General features: G+C 50.1%; 1 protein-coding gene across 3 annotated transcripts in view; it reads left to right on the forward strand.

Annotated features, from left to right (window-relative positions):
• The window catches only part of DPH1 (diphthamide biosynthesis 1), a 121,991-nt gene that overhangs the window by 50,338 nt on the left and 50,196 nt on the right, over window positions 1–21,457 (forward strand). For all 3 annotated transcript variants that reach the window (XM_076072593.1, XM_032967819.2, XM_076072594.1), the window contains exons 5-7: window positions 2,733–2,887; window positions 3,930–4,051; window positions 9,241–9,309. In XM_076072593.1, coding sequence (XP_075928708.1) covers window positions 2,733–2,887; window positions 3,930–4,051; window positions 9,241–9,309 — 346 coding nt within the window. The remainder of the gene's footprint in view (window positions 1–2,732; window positions 2,888–3,929; window positions 4,052–9,240; window positions 9,310–21,457) is intronic.

Below are 21,457 nucleotides of genomic sequence, written 5' to 3' on the forward strand. Positions count from 1 at the left end.
CCACCGACAGTGAAGTGACTATGTCAGGGCTGCACCTTTAAGTTAGCAATAGCGCAGCATGTGCGCGTGTGTGCGCCTTGTGCGCAAGTTTGCTTTGCGTGGAACACTCAGCATCGTATGTACTCAAGGATGATTCCACCCAAAGGACAAATGTCTCTCATTTTGCAGATCTGTACAGACTCCAGGTTGGTTGCTGCATTGCGAGGCTGTGAAGGATGGCGATGACTCCTAGAAGCCTTCATCCAGCAGTAGATAGGTCATGGCTGATGATGACAATGGTGGTGACGACTAACTAACTAGAATGGTCGATGTCAAAGGTAGCGGCGTCACATTTAGTATTTCAGTGCCTTAGCTTTAAATGTAAGTTGTATTTTTTGTTCTTATTACCGTTATCTAACTAAATCATCTCAGCGCGCCCCCCTTAAATCACGTGAATTCCATGTGGCCACCCCAATGTGAACCTCACCACTCTACCCCTCTCCCCCCCCAACCTCTCCCCCGCGTGAAAACAGATGCTGCTCAGACTATTTTTTATCACAATAATAACGAAATAACAATATTTCTAACCGCGTTTTTTTGTAATTATATTTAGGCCATTCACCGCTCGCCAGTTAAAACGGGTGAATTACTATGACAGCGGACTGGAATAATTTGTTTTCGGAATTTTTCTTTATTTTTTTTTTTACGTCGGGATCTCCTTTCATCGCAGCGAGGGGGGGGGGGTCCTGCTGTGCACCTCCGTGTTTAGTTGAATTGAAGCTGTTTGGGGCGCACGCTCTGGCTTATTGATCTGAGCGAATAAATCTCGCAAAGCCAGAGGATGCACGCTCAAAAAAACGGTGGGGGCGCGTGGGGGGGGGGGGGGGTGGAGCCCCCTCTTAATGACTTTCCGAGACAACGTTATTGCTTTTAGGGGGGGAGTTGGTGCGACTCGAAACGACCACGGATTACAAGGGGGAGACGTATCGATTAAAATAAAGCAAGTTTCATCGCTCGAAATTCATTTCTAATTACGCAGGAGAGAGAGAGAGGGGGGGAAAAAAAACACGGTGTTTCTCTACACAGGCCTTTGTGCTCCACAACTTCTCCTCCTTCGTGCTATTTGTTTTGCCTGCATATATCATTTACGGCCGTGAATGTGTATCCTACGGTGTTGCCAAATGCCGATGTGATGGAATGATTCACGATGGATGAATAAATAATTCGGGTGAATTTTTCGGAATTTGTGTGGCGTGTCCCACTGGACGTGCCTGAGAGGAGAGAATTTAAGTTCTTGGAAATGTTTGGCGGGGCGGGGGGGACAACAACAATAACAACAACAACAACAAAAATCACTTTACACACGGCCCTGCAGACAATCCCGTAACGCTCGCCAGACTGCATCTCACGACTTAAATGTGTTTTCGTTTCCTGCGTTGACACTCCCGTACGGTATGAACGATGCGGCATTCGAAATGTTTACCCGGAACGCGAGCACACTAGTGCTCGCGTGCTTGTGGCTCTGCATAAGTTCGCCGATCGGGCGTCTCGAGCCGTCTCCGTCGCTCCGCGTGGCCGTCGCGCTCGCCGCTGAATTTGTTCGTCAGCCGATTGGAAAAGGAGACGCGCCGGGTGATCGATCGGCATCGGTTCTCGGGGTTTGCGCATTTGCGAGGGTGAGCTGGGGCCGTCGATTATGCAAATGGTGATGATGATGATGATGCCTTGGTGCGATGGTGAGCACGGTGGGCAAGTCCGGTGGTCACCGGTACCGGTTCGATCTCCCCGCGGCGACAGTTAAAACATGGGGGAGAGTTTGTTAAATCCTCACCTCCAAACCGACGCCACCTCTGTCCGTCCACCCAGCTTTGTTGTGAATGTTACAGTTGGAGCACAGTTAGTCGGTGGGCCGGCTGCGACCGGTTGGAGTTAGCGTTGGGTGCCCCTACCTCCGCCGAGACGCCCTGGCCAGCCTGGAAGAGTAGGTGAAAAATTACCCCTCTTTTGAGGGGGCTGTTGAGAGCTCCCGCTGGTGGAGGCTCTTCTGCCAGCAGTGGCGTAAGCAAAGCAATGACAAGGGCTGCACCTTTACCCTTTTTTCAGCGGTTTTACTGAACTTGATTCCTCTGTTTGTCGTGGTCAAATCTTGCAATCAAATTTTCGTCCACTTCCCGTTGTCCAATCAATTGCACATTTTGCACACGTGCTCAGATCCGGCGACAATGCATGCCTGTACCAAAATCAGCATCAGTTGATCAATGAATTCGCAACTTTAAAGCAATTTAAAGTTTGTAAGGACGCCTTATTATTTTTATATATATTTGTGTAGGTCAAAAACGCCGCGGTCCCTAAACTGTGGAATCGGCTCGCACAAAAAGCAGGCGCCGCGTGTCTCAGGCTCCATTGACGTACTTATCGACCGTGAGTTAAACGAAGTTGTTAATAAAAACGTTGTTTAAAAAAAAAAAACTTTTTTCAAGGATTTTATTAATTGCTAAAATTACTTGCAGGGTAATGTTACAGAAGCACAGGTGACTACATAAGGTGCGAAAGAAGTTCAGCATATATCCATACATACAGGAAATGATATAAAGGAGACATCGAAAAAGCGAATAACACTACCAAAGAATAGGTATATTTTTTATTCTTCTCAAACTGGTCTTAAGATCGCCGAATCGTCACAGCTCCTACGAATCGCCGTGGCGGAGGAGAGTGAATCATCGTGCAATTGCTTCGTCCGCTTTGTGTTGCAGTCCCCGTGGACATCACGCGCGACATAAAGATGCTCTACGTGTTCGTGGACATAAAGATCGACACGGCTCACTTCATTGACACGCTGAGGTTCAATTTCCCAAAGGGCTCCTCGTTGGTACTCGTCAGCACCATTCAGTTCGTGTCGGCTCTGCAGGTGAGTCCTGCCTCGCCGTCACGCGGCGCCAACCGGAACCCTCACGCCTGCGAACCTCTCACGCATGTCTCAAGCTCACAAATCAGAGGCCGCAGCCTGCGGATAGCAACAACAACAACAATGATGCAACTACTACTGTTAACAAGCAGTGCAGACAAGTGGCTCAGCGCTACAGCGAGCGGGTCAAAGTTCATATCACATCCTGGTTTTGGAGTTGACTCAGCCCATCATCCTTCCGGGGTCGATCAAGTAAGCACTGCTTTTTGGACAATAGTGGAGCGGTTGACCTTGGGAAAGACTCCCCTCCCCCCGCCCATAGGAATGTGGAGTTTCCGCCACGGGCTCAGGGCTGTACACGGGGGAGATCTGTGCGTCCGCCTCGTTGCTCGTTTGAGCTTTGACCTTCGACTCGTTGATTTTGAGCGACAACGCCATGCCGCGTATCCGACTCGCTGGGGGACCGCAGGTACAGGCGGATATCTGAGCAAGCTCAGGTACGCGAGCGCACGTGGGAAATTCCATTTACACCGCGCGCAGATGAGGGCGGAAATAAAACGCGGGGGAAACGCTTCGCTGAGAAGTTCACAAGCGAATGTAGGCATGGGTAAGAACGCAGTGCTGCTGCTGCTGCTGCAAATGCAGCGCGTCTCTCTGATTCGATAAAAGCACAGCTCCGTACCTCCAGGACAGCGCTCTCCCACTAGCAGAGAGCGACCGCTCCCATCACTCCACTTGGAAAAGTGTTTGAATGCGACTTCACGGCTTGCGGTGTATGCCTGCGCAGTGCCTGGCGGAGTGGGTGGGTGGGTGGGTGCAGGTGGGTGGGTGGGGGATGGGGGGTAGGAGGGTGGAGGTGAAGCTGGGTAGACCTAGGAAGAGTTGGGGGGGGGGGAGGGGGGTTGGTGGGGGAGGGGGCCATCGGCGTCTTCGTCCAAAATCCCGAAATGCAATCTGGGACGGGGGCGGCGGCGGGGAACGCAATTTAATTGGGGCGGCGTTATCGGGTGCCGTGGTTTGAACGATGGCGGTCTGCCGCTGGCAGGCGGCCGCCCAGGCCCTGCGGGACGACTTCGACGTGACGGTGCCGCAGAGCCGCCCGCTGTCCCCCGGCGAGATCCTGGGATGCACGGCGCCGCGCGTCGACATGCCCGGCGCCGCCATCATGTGAGCGAGCGCCGCAGCGTCGCCGTCGCCGCCACCGCCGCCGCCACCACCTGCTGCAGCGGCGCACAGCGCAGCGCCGCCGCTCGACCACGATACGGGCACAGCCGCTCACCGTGCAGAGACACAGCCGCTCACCGTGCAGAGACATAGCCGCTCACCGTACAGAGACATAGCCGCTCACATACAGAGACATAGCCGCTCACCGTGCAGAGACATAGCCGCTCACCGTACAGAGACATAGCCGCTCACATACAGAGACATAGCCGCTCACCGTACAGAGACATAGCCGCTCACCGTACAGAGACATAGCCGCTCACCGTACAGAGACACAGCCACTCACCGTACAGAGACATAGCCGCTCACATACAGAGACATAGCCGCTCACATACAGAGGCATAGCCGCTCACATACAGAGACATAGCCGCTCACATACAGAGACATAGCCGCTCACATACAGAGGCATAGCCGCTCACATACAGAGACATAGCCGCTCACATACAGAGACATAGCCGCTCACATACAGAGACATAGCCGCTCACCGTACAGAGACATAGCCACTCACCGTACAGAGACATAGCCGCTCACATACAGAGACATAGCCGCTCACATACAGAGACATAGCCGCTCACATACAGAGACATAGCCGCTCACATACAGAGACATAGCCGCTCACCGTACAGAGACATAGCCGCTCACCGTACAGAGACATAGCCACTCACCATACAGAGACATAGCCGCTCACCGTACAGAGACATAGCCGCTCACCGTGCAGAGACATAGCCGCTCACATACAGAGACATAGCCGCTCACCGTACAGAGACATAGCTGCTCACCGTACAGAGACATAGCCGCTCACATACAGAGACATAGCCGCTCAACGTACAGAGACATAGCCGCTCACCGTACAGAGACATAGCCGCTCACATACAGAGACATAGCCGCTCACCGTACAGAGACATAGCCGCTCACCGTACAGAGACATAGCCGCTCACCATACAGAGACATAGCCACTCACTGTACAGAGACATAGCCACTCACCGTACAGAGACATAGCCACTCACTGTACAGTGACACAGCCACTCACCGTACAGAGACATAGCCCCTCACCATACAGAGACATAGCCACTCACCATACAGAGACATAGCCACTCACCGTACAGAGACATAGCCACTCACTGTACAGTGACACAGCCACTCACCGTACAGAGACATAGCCACTCACCGTACAGAGACATAGCCACTCACCGTACAGAGACATAGCCACTCACCGTACAGTGACATAGCCACTCACCGTACAGAGACATAGCCACTCACCTTACAGAGACATAGCCACTCACCATACAGAGACACAGCCACTCACCATGCAGAGACATAGCCACTCACCATACAGAGACATAGCCACTCACCATACAGAGACATAGCCACTCACCGTACAGAGACATAGCTACTCACCATACAGAGACATAGCCACTCACCATACAGAGACACAGCCACTCACCATACAGAGACATAGCCACTCACCATACAGAGACATAGCCACTCACCATACAGAGACATAGCCACTCACCTTACAGAGACATAGCCACTCACTGTACAGAGACATAGCCACTCACCATACAGAGACATAGCCACTCACCATACAGAGACATAGCCACTCACCATACAGAGACATAGCCACTCACCATACAGAGACATAGCCACTCACCATACAGAGACATAGCCACTCACCATACAGAGACATAGCCACTCACCGTACAGTGACACAGCCACTAACCGTACAGAGACATAGCCACTCACCATACAGAGACATAGCCACTCACCATACAGAGACATAGCCACTCACCGTACAGAGACATAGCCACTCACTGTACAGTGACACAGCCACTCACCGTACAGAGACATAGCCACTCACCGTACAGAGACATAGCCACTCACCGTACAGAGACATAGCCACTCACCGTACAGAGACATAGCCACTCACCGTACAGAGACATAGCCACTCACCGTACAGAGACATAGCCACTCACCATACAGAGACATAGCCACTCACCATACAGAGACATAGCCACTCACCATACAGAGACATAGCCACTCACCGTACAGAGACATAGCCACTCACCGTACAGAGACATAGCCACTCACCATACAGAGACACAGCCACTCACCATACAGAGACATAGCCACTCACCATACAGAGACATAGCCACTCACCGTACAGAGACATAGCCACTCACCATACAGAGACATAGCCACTCACCATACAGAGACATAGCCACTCACCATACAGAGACATAGCCACTCACCTTACAGAGATATAGCCACTCACCTTACAGAGACATAGCCACTCACCGTACAGAGACATAGCCACTCACCATACAGAGACATAGCCACTCGCCGTACAGAGACATAGCCACTCACCGTACAGTGACATAGCCACTCACCATACAGAGACATAGCCACTCACCTTACAGAGACATAGCCACTCACCTTACAGAGACATAGCCACTCACCGTACAGAGACATAGCCACTCACCATACAGAGACATAGCCACTCACCATACAGAGACATAGCCACTCACAGTACAGTGACATAGCCACTCACAGTACAGAGACATAGCCACTCACCTTACAGTGACATAGCCACTCACCGTACAGTGACATAGCCACTCACCGTACAGAGACATAGTCACTCACCATACAGAGACATAGCCACTCACCGTACAGAGACATAGCCACTCACCATACAGAGACATAGCCACTCACCGTACAGTGACATAGCCACTCACAGTACAGAGACATAGCCACTCACCATACAGAGACATAGCCACTCACCATACAGAGACATAGCCACTCACCGTACAGAGACATAGCCACTCACCTTACAGTGACATAGCCACTCACCGTACAGTGACATAGCCACTCACCGTACAGAGACATAGTCACTCACCATACAGAGACATAGCCACTCACCGTACAGAGACATAGCCACTCACCATACAGAGACATAGCCACTCACCGTACAGTGACATAGCCACTCACAGTACAGAGACATAGCCACTCACCTTACAGAGACATAGCCACTCACAGTACAGAGACATAGCCACTCACCATACAGAGACATAGCCACTCACCTTACAGTGACATAGCCACTCACCGTACAGTGACATAGCCACTCACCATACAGAGACATAGCCACTCACCATACAGAGACATAGCCACTCACCTTACAGAGACATAGCCACTCACCTTACAGAGACATAGCCACTCACCATACAGAGACATAGCCACTCACCGTACAGTGACATAGCCACTCACAGTACAGAGACATAGCCACTCACCGTACAGAGACATAGCCACTCACCATACAGAGACATAGCCACTCACCATACAGAGACATAGCCACTCACCGTACAGTGACATAGCCACTCACAGTACAGAGACATAGCCACTCACCTTACAGTGACATAGCCACTCACCGTACAGAGACATAGCCACTCACCATACAGAGACATAGCCACTCACCATACAGAGACATAGCCACTCACCGTACAGAGACATAACCACTCACCATACAGAGACATAGCCACTCACCATACAGAGACATAGCCGCTCACCATACAGAGACATAGCCACTCACCGTACAGAGACATAACCACTCACCATACAGAGACATAGCCACTCACCATACAGAGACATAGCCGCTCACCATACAGAGACACAGCCACCCACCGTACAGAGACATAGCCACTCACCTTACAGTGACATAGCCACTCACAACACACCCCACAACCACTCACCATGCACGGGCATTGCCTGAACCATCGCCTATTATGAATGTTTACTTGCAAGCCCACACTCAGTGCTATTGACGAACGTGTTGAGTCTTTTTTTATACCTGTTTACTTGCAAGCACACACTAAGTGTTATTGACGAATGTGTTGAGTCTTTTTTTTTTATACCTGACCCCCACATCTTAACAATTGGGATGGTAGGGGTTAGGGGGTGGAGGGGGGGTGTATGCGGAGGAATTCTAAGGTGCCTTCCCGCCGTTAACATAGTTTCGACAGTGCTCGCTAATTATTTGTTTGTTACTAATTCCGGCAAGAGGCGAAATATTTTTTTCGTTCAAGTCCCCGAGGTGATTACGCAGAGCAAATATGACGGGGGTTAATGACTCTGTAAACATCTCGAGCACATGATATGCGAGCACGGAGAATCAAATCACAACGTAGCAATAATTGTAATTCAGTTCCCTCGTGCAAGACTCGGTTGTCTTAAGCTAAACTCTTGACGTGGAAACATCGGCCCTGCGAATTGCCTGCTCGCTCGCTCGCGTGCGCGCCGCTGCCGACAAAAAAGGCAGCTCACAAGAGCCCAGCCCCCTGCTATAGGAGGCATTTGGCTACGAGGTTGGCCCAGAAGGCTCGGCAAAAGGTGGGAGCACACACGCTCTCTGCCCCAGCGCACACGATCTGCCTATCGACTTTGCCACGCGCACGATATTTACCCTCGCCGAGAGTTTTATTTTCCCTACCTTCAACCTCCCCTCCGATTCACCGCTCGATTGGCATTTCGGCCACGTTTTTGAGTCGTCGTAATAATTGCGAGCGGCCGCTTGGCGTGGACGTGTGGCGATCCATGCCGCGTCTGACATTTCAGCAAAAATCGACCAAAAAATTACCCTTGGTCGTTTGCGCTAGAGGTTTTGGCAGGAAGAGGCAAACCGCGGGGGCTTTCTTGTTTTTGGGCAACGCGAGCATTTTAACTGGCGAACAGCGCTCTCGCTTATTTTTTATTTCCGCTCGTTCTTATTTATCCGCGTCGCTTTTCATCTTTCGGGCAGAGACGCTACAAACAAACGCAAATTCACGCATTAAGTCGGGGGCTTTATTGATGTGGTTTCGATTGATTATGGTGGGGGGGGGAAGCTTTGATTCACGTAAATAATTAAAATCCCGTAAAGTCGATGCTGCTCACGAACCGTACGAGTCGCCGTCCTAGGTGTGTGGTGCTGGTGATGGTGGTGGCGGTGCAAGTGGGTGGCCTAGTTACGAAGTGGTCATTTGCATGACCCATCAGCTCGGCTAGACTCTACACCTGTTAACCAATCTCACGCTCCGTACCCCCCGTCTTATCCTCATTACCATTTGCCCTTTCCCGCCACCCCGCGCCCATGTGATATTTTGCAGTTATCTCGGAGATGGTCGCTTCCATCTGGAATCTATCATGATTGCGAACCCGGAGATCTCTGCGTACAGGTGAGTAATGGAATGACCTTCCATTATAAGACACCCAAATGGCATCACATTCAGCCGTTTAATTTGCGAGTTGCCCCGAGTTTTTGTTATTCGTATTAAACATTGGTTGTATTTTTTTGTGTCTGCCCGCCGTAAACGAACACGAGGAAAGCCAATATTGCAGGGATAATGGCGTGAAAATTAATCTGCTTGGATCAGCCACTGTTTTAAGCTTCGCTTGCTCACGTGTTACATTAGCCTGAGCGCGCAAGAAGTCTGCTGTTGTTTTCAAATATTTATTCATGCTAATTTGTAGTGGTTAGATGTATATATATTAAACGAAATCTAAATGCGTGTGTTCGCGCTTGCATGTGTACCGTGCGTTTGGTGGAGTATTGGTTAGTGCTTCTGCGCTGCGAATGCGCCGGTGCCGAGTTTGATTCCAGTCCACGGCCAGCATCGGCGAATTTCATCCAAACCGGTCCTGGGCCCTCCCGTTGGTCTTCATTCAGCGTGGTTCTCAGCCACACTACCACCACCACCCCCTTGTGCAGTGTGCCAGCTTTAATGATAGATGCTCACCAACAGCACTTACCCCAACAGCGTGTTAAATGGCTACGCGGGGGGGGAGCATTGTCTTTATTTCTGCCGCAGTGAGGAGCACAAGCGGGTGCATTGGCCGATCGTCTCAGTCAGTCGACCCATAACACCCTGGGTCTCTTCCCGGCCCCTCCTGGCAGCGGAGAGCACTTCCGCGCCTCGCTTGACGGTCTGGAAGGGCACCTAGTTTGGCTCGAGCGGCCACGGTAACGTCATCGTTGCTTGTCAACAAGCGGCGGCCGTTTGCGCCGTTCGTGCGCGTTTGTGTACGGATACCATTTTAAAAGACTCAAAATACAAAATGAGCCACCTGTTGTCAAACTTGTGTTTTGGCATTGGACGCATACATTGAAAATCAACAACGCAGCAACTGTTGACTATCTGCAATTAATGGTTTGTCCAGAAAGTTAGCCGATCAGAATTTTTTTTAAACAAGATTATGTTTGGCGCTGCTGCACTATCAGTGGTGCGTAAGCACAAATAACAAATAACTCGACATGTTTGTCAATAATACTGCAGCCCTAATAGGACAAGCATGTAAATGGAAACGTCCCTGGCAATGGCCCTGCTTCATAGCGAGCCAGAGAGGTTGATTGGATAAGAGTTGGAGCCTGCACTTATACCATAGTATTGAACTCGGGAAGAGAACTCAGGACTTTATACCATGGCATGAAGGGCAGTCTTCGGCGTATTTCCACTCTACCCTCTCTGGCCCCCCTCCCCATGTGCTACGGAGAAGGGCCATTGCCCGAAATGTCGACTCGTATTTACTTTTCCTTTTTGCGTCGCAGTTTTAATTGAAGAATGACGATAAGATTATGACACTTGGTTTATTATACCCAGGCAAGCCTTAGTGAGAGTGAGTCACATTACACTCTTGGTTAGGAGGGTCCTGCCAGCATTTTCACAGTAGGGCGGGGGGGGGTGGGAGACGTGGGAGCAGGAGGGTAGTGGGGTGGGTGATGGTATTTTTCCAAGTGAATAATACAGATAAATAATTGAATGTCTTGAGGCACGTAAAGTAAACAAACAAAACAGGTCCCTGCAGGGTGGGCTGGTAGGAACATTGGAATTTTTCACTTCGTTAAAGTATTGAAAGGGGACGGACGGACGGACACATTCATCTATTGCAGGCTGGTACACTCAGTTTACAACTTCGTTCCTACCAGTAAAAACACCACTTGCAAATGTAGGGCACCACGGTGGCGAGATGTTAACTACCTTAACTATTGCATGGTATGCAGGAGGTTGTGGGTTCAATCCCGAACCTGACGCCTGCATGAACTCCCCGTGGTCGCGTCGATTTTTCTCCGGCTACTCCAGGTTTTACCTCCACATTTAGAAACGTGCATTTGGGGTATTTGGCCGCGATCATTTTCCACGTGATAAGCCACTTTGTCGAGCTATCATTTGTGGCCAGGTTGCTTCTGAAAAAGAGCTACATAGCTCAGTGGGCCTTTCCTGGTAACATAAACAATCACTCATTGGTTTTTTCGGTAAGGTCACGTATGTAGAAATACAACAAAAAAACAATCACGACGTTTAGATCACAACGCAAGCGATCTTCATCAGGTGTCAAGAACAAATCACGGAGGTAAATACAAACAAAAAGATGAGAGACGAGAATTCAACAAACCTGAAAAAACATTATGTGAAGCACATCCAGTCAGGCCAACAACACAGTTAGACACTTCCTGGCGGACCACGAATTTCAGAAGAGTGTTAAATTTCGTGTTCAACCTTTGGATTGCACATACCAGCATAGATAGAATGAAAAATACGAGGTACACGGTCAGTAGTAATACATATACAAGTCCACCAAGAGGTAAGGAGGGAGGAAAGACAGACAGGGAGGCAGAGAGAGAGAGAGGGGGGGTGCCGGAGGGATGAACAGAAGCTTAAATAGGAAATACGGTTGGAGGGGGGGAGGGGCCAGAGCGAGAGCGGCAGCTCAAACACGCACATCTTACACATACAAAACGGCAGCTCAAAAAAAGACCACCTCTTGTAAATACAAAACGGCAGCTCAAAAAATGACCACCTCTTACACATAATTACAACAGTAACTTCCCCGTAGAAGTGTGATAATAAAGTATTAAAGCTTTCGTGACTGCATAAAATTACTCATTGGTCATTTTTTGAGCTGCCGTTTTGTATTTACAAGAGGTGGTCCTTTTTTGAGCTGCCGTTTTGTATGTGTAAGATGTGCGTGTTTGAGCTGCCACTCTCGCTCTGGCCCCTCCCCCTCTCCAACCGTATTTCCTATTTAAGCTTCTGTTCATCCCTCCGCCCCCCCCCCCCTCTGTCTCTGCCTCCCTGTCCGTCTTTCCTCCCTCCTTACCTCTTGGTGGACTTGTATATGTATTTCTACTGACCGTGTACCTCGTATTTTTCATTCTATCTATGCTGGTATGTGCAATCCAAAGGTTGAACACGAAATTTAACACTCTTCTGATATTCGTGGTCTGCCAGGAAGTGTCTAACTATGTTGTTGGCCTGACTGGATGTGCTTCACATAAAGTTTTTTCAGGTGTGTTGAATTCTCGTCTCTCATCTTTTTGTTGTATTTACCTCCGTGATTTGTTCTTGACACCTGATGAAGATCGCTTGCGTTGTGATCGAAACGTCGTGATTGTTTTTTGTTTTAATATAATTTTATTGTATTTCTACATACGTGACTTTACCGAAAAAACCAATGAGTAATTTTATGCAGTCACGAAAGCTTTAATACTTTATTAACATAAACAATCGTTTCGTTGTATAGTTTTTCGTTTAGTCGGGATTGGCCAAAGATCCCAGTGCCGAACGACTTCCCTGCAGATTACTCTGTTGGAAATGCACACCGCAAAATCGCCTGCCCTGTTGCACACACTTGGCAGGGCCCTCCTGAAAACAAGTCTTGGGACTCCGCAAGGCTCTCCTGGGTTAAACAAGCACAGTAATCAAAAGTAAAAATAAATAATGTAGCGGGTGGTTTTGTTCAACAAATACACATTGGCGTTACATTATATTGCGAGCGCATCTTCCTTAAATGTCATCTTTACGTAATCACATTTCGTTGTATTTAGTTAGTTCTCTACAAATGTGTTTTCCAGATGCAATTAAGTTTTTTTTAGGTTTCAGAGTTCAGTCGCTCTTGCCATATTATGTTTATGAACCTTCAGTGAGTTCAGTGCTGATCTCTAATGAGCCGAGATTATACGCGGGGTTGTTTTTATGTTCTAATACAGCAACACCGCATTAAACACCTCTAAATCTAGCGCCATGCCGCGTGCAACCATGAGTTACGCTCTACGTGCCATGCTTTATCACTTCCCCACATGGGGAGGCCCCTCTCCCCGCTTCTCCCCCCGTCTCACTCTACTCTCCGGCATGTGTGTATGTATGTATGTTGGACTTCTTTAGCACCGTGCGTAACCAACCGTAATCATCGGATGTGCGTTGGCTCTGCTCCACCAATGAAGGCCTCCTCCTTTACGACGCCTGGTCAAAGCCTTAATTCCATGGCAGGGGGTCGCTCCTTCTCGTCTTCTGTATTTCTCTTCCTCCTCTCATCTTATTTTATATACGGGGTGTTTCAAAAAGATGGGCCCAATTTCAAAGCAGTATACATCACGATGGCAACATGTTACAATTACACAACAAGTTGCAAACGGTTTAATGGGTTATCAAGTTTACTAACCATTTTATAAATCCTCTATGTGCCCTCCACCTGCTGTACGGACAACATCGAGACGATAGTTGAATTCGTCCCAAACGCCTCTCTTCTCACGTTTCCCTCTGAAGTGCGTGGTCGCCCTGTGCTCTTCCTCTTACATCAACAGCAGCCCGCTTCCTCAAATTGTTGGTACCAACGACGATTGCTCTTTGACATTGGCGGATAATTGCCAAAATGCCGTTACGGATTCAGCTGAACTGTAGAACGCAAAACGCCCCTTGTGTTGCGGGGTCACCGTCTTGCGAATGACTGAGGCTAGGGGCTGTTTGTGCGCTGGGAGAGGCATCGAGCGGTCATCATTTGAAACTTTATGCCCCGCCCTCTCTATGCCCCGCCCTCTCTATGCCCCACCCTTTCAAGTGGTAAGCGTTTCATTCATGGGCGGTTCGTGGTTGCAGAGATATAGCGATTTCAAAACGGGCCCATCCTTTTTAAAACACCCTGTATATAGAGCGCCCAAGCTGGGGGTTGTTTTACAAAGTTTTAAAGCGGTAATAACAATACAGTGACTTAGACGGCAAGGGGCAGTTCATGAGCCGAGGAATGAGTGAGTGTAATAGAGAGGGCACACAGGGATCAGGGAAGGGCTATAGGGGAGGGACGGGACGGAGTTCAGGGGGCGAGGGGAGGGATGAGGAAGGAAATGAGCAATCAGAATATTTAATTATACTGTCAGAGGAATCTGATGAGCTATGAAGCTCTTTTTTCACAGATGTCCAGTCGGGGGCGGGTAAGAACGTTACAACAACAAGCTGCACAGAAACACGATAGGAGTGACGAAAATGTAATGGGAGAAGAGGTGAGGCTTTAAAAGAGAATCAGCTGCTCCCTTGTTCAAGTCGAGTCTTAAGGACCCCCATTTGGTTTCATGTGGCATAGAGTTATTTTTTTTTATTGGCCCCGCCGCCCCCAGCCCCTCCCTGTGAAGCATCTGCAGACACGGTTGCATTTAGACGCAATATAAATGTAAATTGTGTTGTGTCTTGGTGTATTGTTGTATGTTTGGGCAAGTGTGGTATACACATGTGTACGTGTTCCCCCGAGTTCCTTCATCATATGTACACCTGTATGGATCAAATGAAACAGAAGCTCTTCATCTCTATTTTAAAATCACTACTTGACATCTTTACAAAAAAAAACAACAACAACTTTTTCCAGCTGCGGTTTAGAGTGTTGATGCATTGGCCCGCTGTTCGTCCGTCACTCTGTAACGATGTTTGGGGGCACTGCAACTGTTAACGACAATCCAACATGAACACAACTTGAGTCTAACGTTGTGTTGCTAATGGGGACATTCACTTGGGAAAATCGGAAAAGCGAGCGGCTCGCAATTGGAAGGTTGAGAGTTCAAATCGAATCCCCATTTTGGGGGGGTATAGGAGTTTGACTCACCCCGTAATCGCTCCAGAGTTGATAAAATTGATACCACTTTATGTCAACAGCGGTTGTCCTTTGGCTAGACGCGCACCGCCCCCTGCCATTGGAATGTGGAATTTACACCACTCTCTTGCGGACTGTAGACTGGCCCTGGAGCCGCAGCCTCAAAGCTCATTTCAGCGGGATATCACTTTGACCTAATGGCACTCAGAAGGGAAATACGTTTACAGCCCGGTGTGTTGAACAACCAAAAGGGTCGCTGCGATGAAATCAGTTCGTGTCCTGGTGCCGGGTTGGGTGATATATATATATCGTGAGATGTCTCACGATATATATATATCAACAACGACACTTGCGGCGGGCCTTCTTCCCGCAGTGGATCGATCCTGGCTGTCGATGGTGGTGATGGTGACGGATCCCGCTGCATGGCACGTATGCGCCACGGCACACGGCCCTCCCCGATTGCCGGCGTACCCTCTCGCTGGGGCTCACCACCAGGGTGGCGGCGCCGCCACAGCTGCTCTTTGTGTTCATCAGACGCTTGGACCGGGAGGGGGGGCGTGAGGGGGTGGGTTTGGGGGAATGTGATGCGAGTCCGTGCAGCATCGCTGCGCCGACTCGCCCCCCAGATGTGTGTATATATAAAAAAATAAAAACTTCTTGTGAGATGCAATGGTAGCGCCAATTTTGTACTTTAAATGCATCACGCTCAAGGAGGTGGTGGTTGGGAGGAGGTTGGGGGGGGGCAGGGAGGCACTAGTAAACGTCCGAGTTTGGCACTGCCCACCTGCGCCACTTGTCGCCATCACCCGTAACTCTTCATCGTCGGATCGAGGAGCGTGCGGAACCGGCGCCGCGGAGCAGCTGAGCCCCCCTACGCTCGCTTGATGCGGGGGTTTTTTGACCGGAGGACCATCTGCCGCTGTCACCGCGGAGTTGCGTCATCGTCCACGTACCCACAGCGGTCGCGCCGCCCGCAGGGATTGTTTGCTACCGGGCCCTCAAAAGTGCCCTGGCAGACAAGAAGGGTTGCCCTCGTTCCAACTCGGCAGCCTCTCCGCACGCACGTATCGCACGCTGCTTGACTCGGAGTTGCCCCGAGAATCTTCGACCGTGACCATGCTTGGTTCTGCTGCTTCCCTTGGATCTAACCACAACACCTCGCTGATCTAGTCAAGGAGGATGAACCATCGTGTGAACTCCGGTCTTCCTCGCAGCAGCGGCTTTCAGCTAGACATTGAACAAAGACGGTCACCGCATTGCACGCTTTCGGGTGCGCTTCTGCGGCCATCTGAAACACTCTTCCTTCCGGTATTAGGGAGCCACTGGAGCTATATAATTTTAAAGCTAAGTTGAAAACTCATTTTTTTAAATACTACTTTTTGTATTTCGTTTGATGTCCTTCCCCCGCACCTCCGATTAGCATCGTTGGCTACCTACAGTGCGAAAGAAGTTCAACATACATACGTTCAACCACTCCTTGGATAGTTTTAGAGATAGAGGAGGGGGGCAGGAGAATTTAGTTTTCTTTGAAATACTGATATAGCATCTGGCATGTTGCTTTATCTGAGAATAATACGGTGGGCGTGTTAACCATGGAAATACTACCACGGGCCGTCAGCTTCCTGGTGGGCGCTAAAGATCCCGTGACGTCGTTGGCAAGAGAAGGCCATTGCGTGCCAGCGTCATGGTTAAAAATGGCTAAATTGGAGAAATTATTTTTGATTTAAAGCTTTCGTGACTGCAGTGATTCATATTCTTGGTTATTTTGGTAAAGTCACATTGAAGGGAAAGAACCAAGAACCAAAAATATGGAGAGATTACCCACGTAAAAAATAACACAATTGGAATCTATGCTGCAATAATTGCCACCCCCCTCCTACTTTGAAAACTTGACGGGACCCTCCTTAACATGAGTCACGAGACTCACTGAGGTTTTCCTGGGTTACACAGGCATAATAACAATAATTAACTATTTAAATTTGTGTATGTTTTGCCTAGTAATTAACGTGACCCTCTTCGACCACTAGAGGCACTTCATTGCTTCACATTGTTTAAAAAATAAGATTGTTTAATTGCATTGCATTAATCGTGACAGTTATTTTAATTGCAAGCGGGAGTTGGTCGGAGACAAATCTCTACAAGCCTATTAACATGTATAGACATTTATTGCTGATTACGATAATGACATGTACCAAGGTGGGTCTTACCGAATCATATGACCCGCTCGGGCCTCTGCATAGACAGGTTCACGAACCCAGTTGCTGTACTGTCATCTCACAACCCAGCTGATTTTGAAATTTCATAAAATCTATTGAGTGTTCAAACATCCTTTGACCATCCAAAAGTATCTAATCACAGATGGGATGGGGTCGGAAATTCACAGGCTGGGCGGTTAAAGTTAATTACGTCGCAACTTTTGCAAATCAATGCGGTGGTGAACGGCCCACTTTTTCGCACGAGTATAGAAAAAAAAAGTATAGTGAAAAAAAAAGTCAACCTACATTATTGGTGATTAATTTTTGTCGTGCCATTTTGAGCCACACACAGATGAAAGGATTCGCCAACCTTTGGTGCGTCCTCTTGAGGCGCTTTCAGCGCGGCTAGCCGCTGGAGTTGGTAAGTCAAGTGAGCTGTATCTCGGTAACGCCCGGCCTGACACCTCCGTGGTTTGGCGTCTCCCTGCCAACAACTGGCTGGCCACGGCCGCAGAGGCTAATCAGAACCAGAATGTTTATTTCAACTGCAGGAGATGAATCCGATGGGCGATGAAGCTCTTTTTTCACACGTGTCTAGTCGGGGCGGGGCAGCAAGTGACAGCAATAAACAATACACACAGAAATGATGAGAGTGTAAAAATAGAGAAAAGGGTAAGCAAGTACCTACAAATGAATATGTAATAATAAATAAAGTATATGAGTACAATTTGCATAAGAACACTAAATGCAAGCTTGGGCAAGGCAGCAAAAAAAAGTTTTTTTTTATTTTAACTCAACTCATTGTTTACACTGTGTGGCCTCAACAGGGCGAGTATATGACGAGCGACGTTTCGGGCAATGGCCCTTCCTCAGAGCACATTTGAAAGTTAGCAATAGGGAAGGATTGACAGAAAAACAATTGGTCGATAGACCAAAGCGGGGGGCGGATGTGTTCGGGGGGGGGGGGTGGTGGGGGGAGAGTGTCTTATAATACGGTTCTGGCCGGGAACCCCGATACCCCTCGTTACATGGGCACGGAGCGTTTGCCCGAGTGGCGAAGGGGTTTCGCGTTCTACTGGGCGGGCGAGGCAAGTAGCGTCGCCGTTGCAATGCAGGGGCCCTGTCCTTAGGGGACTCGGTAAAGTCCCTCCCGCAGCACTTTCCGCGGGAGTGGGACGTTACGTGCCGGCGTCTCGTAGGCGCAGGACAGGAGCTTCCTGGAGGAAAGGTATGCACGCAAATCTAATCGAGCCGTGCCGTGCGACGAGCTTAATTCGAACCCGTGCCTCGAATAATTACCCTTTTTGTTTTTTTTCCACTGGCACATCCGGAGATCGTCCATGTGGTCCAATCGCCGTCGTCTCCCGCCCCCCCCCCCCCCCCCCCCCCCCCGCGGTGTGTGTCGTGATGACCCGGGTGGAGTTGCGGCACCCGACGGGCCCCCGTGTAGGGCACAGCCTCTGTGGGGTTTTGGCCCAACGGATCGCCGGACTCGTCCACGCGCGCCCTCGTGTCCCGCACGGACGCGTCGTCGGCCGTTAGATTAGCTGACTTTGCCCTCCGGCTAGTCCCTACGCGAAGATCTCCAATAAGTAATGAAGAATGAAAAAAAAGATGTTTTTTTTTACGTATGCGTGGCAGGCCGTGCCGTTGTCATTTTTGTTGTTAAAACAGTGGTCTCCCCACCCCCCCCCCCCCCCCCATCTTTTCTTTAGTTTGTTTTCTCTCTCGGCTCCAGCGGGAAACCGTACTCCGATTATTTAGTCCGGAGGAGAATAACACGAAGCGTATAACACAACCGCCCCAATGTCGCTGCGGATGACTTTCGCTCGTATCACAATCGGGCCCCAATTGTTTGACGCGGTGGAAATAGCGGGTGGGGGGGGGGGGGTATTCTTTTCCTTACAGATCGCCAAACAGGGCTTAAAAATCACTTTGGCGGCTTGCGCAGTAACGCGCAAGCTCGGCGTTCCCTAACAGCAGCGTGTCTGATGACATGCGTGTCTGCTGAGTGTGGCTCCGTTTCCCGAGGCACATCATCCGAGGCCCTCCCAACTCTACCCCCCACCGCCCGCCACCCCCCCCCATCCAGAATAAGCCCCTTTCTACCGAGCGCAAATAGAGACGGAAGTGAACGGCCGCGTCGCTAAAATTACAAGCGCAGAGTTCTTTTGCCGGGTCAAAACCCGTTCCCGTACGGCGCCCGTTGAGTACCACTCGTCACCCGTCCTTCGCTTGCACTTGCGGAGATGGCCGTCGTCTTTGCGGCCCGTTTAGAAGCGGTCGAGGCCTCACGTGGCCGCGATCTCTTTATTTATTTCCCTCCCAACGCGAAAAGTCCCCCCCCCCGGGGGGGGGGGGGTGAAGTTCGGATCACAACCACAGCTCTGCGTTCCCCAGGCAACTTACCTCGCGCAGCCTTCCGTCATCTCAGCAAGCCTCGCTCGCCAAGCGAGCCGGGTCCCCTTGGAGCCCTCTGCCAGGTGCCAGAGGGGCAAAGGTACCACGGCACAGGCGGCGCCGTTGGAAGTTTTCGCTCTCACGCCCCCCCCCCCCCGCCCCACCCCCCTCGCGTTGGTTAAATTGATTCCTCAAGGAGCGCCGGGCCGATAGCGCGTGGGCAAGTAGAGGGGGGAGGGTCAGACGGTGGAACTGTTGTCTGGCGAGCGTTGTCGTTGGTTGGCCACTTGCCAAAGCAGCACTTACCGCCGAAACATATTTTCGTCCTCCTGGCACTGAGCTACCACCATCGCCGTTGTCGCGATCATCGTTGCCATCATCATTGATCGCGATGGCGAACAATCGGTCGTCGCACGTCCCTAATGGTTTGGCGTCGATGGTAAACGCTTAGGACGCGTTAATGCTGGCTGGAGTTTTGCGTTCGGTAGTTTAGATGCATGGGTGGGTTGAATCTGGCCTGTTTAACCGCTGTGGTTTATCACAATCTTCCCCCTGGCTCCAAAAATACAAAAGAAATGTCGGAGTTTTACATGGCAATACCGCACAAGAGTGATGTTTTAAGATTGACGCTGCCCCATAACAGGAAGAGGTCCGGCCGGGTGGCTCAGAGGTGGAGGGAGCGGCTGGAACGCATTAGGAAGGCTGCGAGTTCAAATCCTATTTGGTGGTTGAGTAAAAAAAACAGCAGAAAAACAAATGGAGATTTATCGTCCGGTAATATTCTAAAGGAAATGCCGCAGTGGTGTACTGCTTCACTCACTGGGCTTAGATTTGGCGTGGCAGTTTAAACGATGAAGCAAGTTTCTGAAATCCCACCCTGCTCTGTCCACCCGGCAGTATAAATGGGTTCACCAAAGTTAAGTTGATGGACAGGAACGCATTTGGTGAGGCTTTCTGTGTGAGTGAGTCTGTGGCACTCTGTGTGAGTCTGTGGGGTCTTACTGTGAGTCTATAGGTCTCTCTGTGAGTCTATGGCTCTCTGTGTGAATCTGTGGGTCTCTGTGGGAGTACATGGGTCTCTATCGGAGTCTATGGTACACTGTTAAGAGTCCGAGTCTCTGTTGGAGCCTTTGTATGGGTCTTTGTGGGAGCCTTTGGCTCTCTGTATGTGGCTGTGGGTCTCTGTATGAGCCTGTGGCTCTCTGCGAGTCGACTTGAAGCGATGGAATCCCAGGTGTGGGGGGCAGTAATAGAACATGAGTGAGGACCGTGTGAGTTTTGTTTTCTCGGTACAGTGCACTTTAGTGCTGTGGGGCATCTAAGATATTGAGGGATCTGGGCTTGAATAAACACTTTGGATAGGAAAGGGTCTGAGTTATGTGTGTAATATTTACTGCGTCACAGTGCTTTTCCCTGCCGCCTACTTCCCTTTACCTCCTGCTCCACACTCTTGGAGGTGTTACATTTCTCATCATCGAGGCAGAGCGAGAGTCCCCCACATGTACAATCCGCGGGTCGGACCTGAACACGACACCACTAGCGGTGGCAAGTGTTAGGCGATGGCAATTTCTGCACAAGGGTGAAACAAGTGGACTGTGCGATAATATCCCTGTTAAATAGCCGCAGTTTTTGGTGATGTTTCTGCGTTGGCAGCGGTCCACGAGGACAATTTACCTGCCACGAAGAAGGGGCCGTTGCCTACTATACGTGTCCTTTTTAATCGACGAATGTGTCGAGATTTTTTTGGGTATCTTTGGCGCTGTGTTCACGCTTGTGCCTCACAGCAGGAAGGAGAGGGGCTCGCTTCCCGACTCAGGCGCCCTCTCTGTATGGAGTCTGTGCGCGTTCTCTCCCCCCTCCCCCTGTTCTGCGTGGC

Source organism: Petromyzon marinus, chromosome 38 (assembly GCF_048934315.1).
Source record: "Petromyzon marinus isolate PM22_M1 ecotype Great Lakes invasive population chromosome 38, UKy_Petmar_22M1.pri1.0, whole genome shotgun sequence".
In the NCBI taxonomy this organism is placed as follows: Eukaryota; Metazoa; Chordata; class Hyperoartia; order Petromyzontiformes; family Petromyzontidae; genus Petromyzon; species Petromyzon marinus.